The following is a 3,250-nucleotide window of genomic DNA, read 5'->3' on the forward strand; positions in this document are numbered from 1 at the left end:
TTTTGTGCATCACAATTGAGGGACTGATTTCCTTCAAATCCACTATCGTCCATCCGACTGCTTCCTTGTTCGCAACCAGCACCGCCATCAAAGCATTTTCCTGTTCAAAAGATAAGTTAGAAGCTATAATAATAGGAAAAGTATAATTCTTACCGAGAAAAGCATATTTTAAATGCTTTGGGAGCTCTTTCAGCTCGACTTTCGTTGCTTCCAGCATTGACGGTTTCAACCCGGTATCAATATTCTCGGGAAGTGCTTCCACCTGGACTGACCATGGTGGGTGGTCTCCTTGCATAGCTGCGATCTTCATTTGTTTCTCCTCCTCTTCCAACAACCTATCTGTTTCCACATGTAACATGTCAAATAAAAAACACGTCTCCGCTGTGCCATCCGTGCTGACGACAGAGTCATAAAGCGGGATGCACTCGTCAATGAAATCGGCCATGAAGCACTCGCCATCGACCAGAGAATTATCTCCACGTGTGAAAACATTAATCCTCAGCTTACGGTTACCAAATGCCATGTCAACAGTACCATTCCTGCAATTAATTTTGGCATTTGTGGTAGCCAAAAATGGTATACCGAGTATAACCATAGGCTGTTTGGTCCTTTCACCCGAAACATAATCGAGGACCAAAAAGTCATCTGGAAAATAAAAGTCTTCCACCTTAACAATAGCATCAGTCAGTATTCCTCGGGGAAGTTTCGGTTTATGGTCAGCCAGGACAACTGTGGTGGCGGCTGCCCGAAGCGGCCCAAAGTCATACTGATCATATAGACTTTCTGGGAGAATACTGATGCTAGCTCCAAGATCTAGAAGCGCCCGAGTCATTTTAAAATCACCCACCTGAATGGGTATAATTGGCATTCCCAGATCTTGAAGCTTCGGTGGAAGCGAACCCGAGAGAATTGCACTTACATTGTCAGTAAAGTCAATCTCTTTAGGAATCTTATGACTCTTTTTTTGTGTGCACAATTCCTTCAAGTACTTAGCGTAGGCGGGAATTTGTTTTATGGCATCTAAGAGGGGTATATTGATTTTAACATGTTTAAAAGTTTCCCACATTTCCTCTTGTTGTGGGCCCCTTTTTGATGCCATATTCGCCTTCGATGGCGCCAACAAGGCATCGGGATAGGGGACGGTTTTCACCTTCTCCTTGTCCTTAGAATTGTTGGTGTCATCCTTTGGAACTGGTTTGTTAATTTTAGTTTCACTTTGATTAGGTTCATTTAATTTAACCAGTTCCGGCTCGTCATCACTTACGAGATTTTCATCAATCTCTTCCACCACCCCCTCAACCAATGGTGGTGGAACCCCAACTTTATTATCATACTTTTTACCACTACGTAAAATACTTACCTGATTAACGTGCTTTTTCGAATTGGAACTGTAGTGGTTCGGGTTTACTGTGGTGTCACTCGGGAGTTGGCTCGTATTCTTCTGTAACTTCGCTACATCCGCAGCGAGCTGACCAATATGCTTCAACATCGTCTCTGAAGATTATCTCGTAACTCATACTGCTGTTTCGTTTCAGCCTTATGGTCAGTCATGACTTTCAACAATTCATCCAACTTTGAATGCACTGACTCATTCGAATTTCCCAAGGACCCTTTCTGCTGGTCCTGATTACCCGAAGAATTTCCACCCCGGTTACCATATCTGTTATACCCATATTCTGGTTATACGAACCCTGCTGCTGATAACCGCCCTGGCGGTAATTACCCTGCGACCTGTTCTGGCTCGTTACCTGAAAGTTTGGGTTCAACTGTGAAGACGTGTTCTCGTAGCGAAAGATCGGGTGATTCCTCAGGCCTGGGTGATAAGTGTTTGAATTCATCCCTTGACCCTTGGAATCCTCGTAAGCATAGTTAACCTCTTTAGTATCATCCTCCTCGTCATCATAGAACTCGGGGCAATCATCTGCCTTATGCCCGAGTTCACCACAATAATCACAAACCAGGAATTTAACTCCAACTTTCCCGACTTCCTTCTTCTTACCATTTCTTAACCCAGCCAGCTCACGTTCCAATTCAGCAATCCGTTCAGACTCACTCGTGACTGGTTTAACTGACCTAGAAGAAGTACCATGTCTTCGACTTTCAGCTACTGCTTCTGATTTGGAATCCTCACACATAAAATCTAAGAAATCCCAATCATCTTCCTTAGGTTGATTCAGCAAATGAACATTACACGAGGCTTTCAGATGTTTTTGACCCTCGTATGTTAACCTGTCTACAAAGAATTTCACCAATTCCCACAACTCAATTTGGTGATGTGGGCATTTTCTAATCATCTCCTTGTACCTGATAAATGCTTCGTGAAACAACTCACCCGATAACTGTGAAAAATTACGAATCTCCATTCGGGCCACACTCGTCTTTGACTGCGAATAATACTCGTTTAAAAACAGCTGCTGCATTTCGGCCCAGTTCCCGATACTGTGCATTGGCAGCGTGTTAAACCAGTTCTTTGCCCTGTCTTTTAGTAAAAACTGGAACAACCGTAACCAAACCTCATCCTGATCATAAGTACCATCTCCAATCGAACCGCAAATAGCCGAAAAATTGGTCAAGTGAGAATACGGGTCCTCAAAAGCCATCCTGTTAAAATGTGGTATGATGTTGATGTATGATGGCCGGGGCTTAAAAGTCGGTTGTCCTTGCACTCGCACCTGTGGAACCAAAGGGGATGCTCCATCTGAGATACCCGGTCTGAACCGACTGTTAATACCATGAACCGGGGCTACAAAATTCCTTGGCCCCCCCGGGATTTACCATACCACCTCTGTTCACCTGAATGTTTCGAACTCGTTCGGGCCTTTCCACCCAGTTAACCCTGTTCCGACCCATATCATTCCTTTCCTTGTTCCTGTTAACCGCATCACCCCGTCTTCGAACTACTGGTTCTTCTACCTCTGCCTCCAAATTCTCATTCTTTTCATTTTCCCTCTCATACCCCTCGTTCTCGGGCTCAACTTCCTGATTCATTTTAACCCACTGATCAACCTCATCCTCAACTTCCAAACCCTGATTCACCTGATTTTCTTCCCCGTCCACTTCATCTTCTGTCGTAATGCTCGGAACAACATCTTCAAGATTAATCCGAGTTCTTCGGTTAAGGGTGTTATGTGGGACTGAAGGTTCAGCCTGGTCAAGGTTTCGGTCAAGTTTTCAATTTCGATTTCGGTTTTGGGTTCTAGAAGCACGAGCTGAGTTGTTTTGGTTGTTTTGGTTATTGAAGTCTGGTGGT

The 3,250-nt window shown here is 44.1% G+C and overlaps 1 protein-coding gene across 1 annotated transcript; it reads right to left on the reverse strand.

Annotated features, from left to right (window-relative positions):
• Positions 1-1,556: 1,556 nt before the first annotated feature.
• Positions 1,557-2,600, reverse strand: LOC143619246 (uncharacterized). The gene has a single exon (XM_077091221.1). It carries the CDS (start codon positions 2,598-2,600, stop codon positions 1,557-1,559), a length of 1,044 nt encoding a protein of 347 aa, XP_076947336.1.
• Positions 2,601-3,250: the final 650 nt, after the last annotated feature.

The sequence above is a fragment of the Bidens hawaiensis genome, unplaced genomic scaffold (genome assembly GCF_021521415.1).
Source record: "Bidens hawaiensis isolate Kalapana, Puna unplaced genomic scaffold, B.hawaiensis_p1.1 tig00000295_1, whole genome shotgun sequence".
Taxonomy (NCBI): Eukaryota; Viridiplantae; Streptophyta; class Magnoliopsida; order Asterales; family Asteraceae; genus Bidens; species Bidens hawaiensis.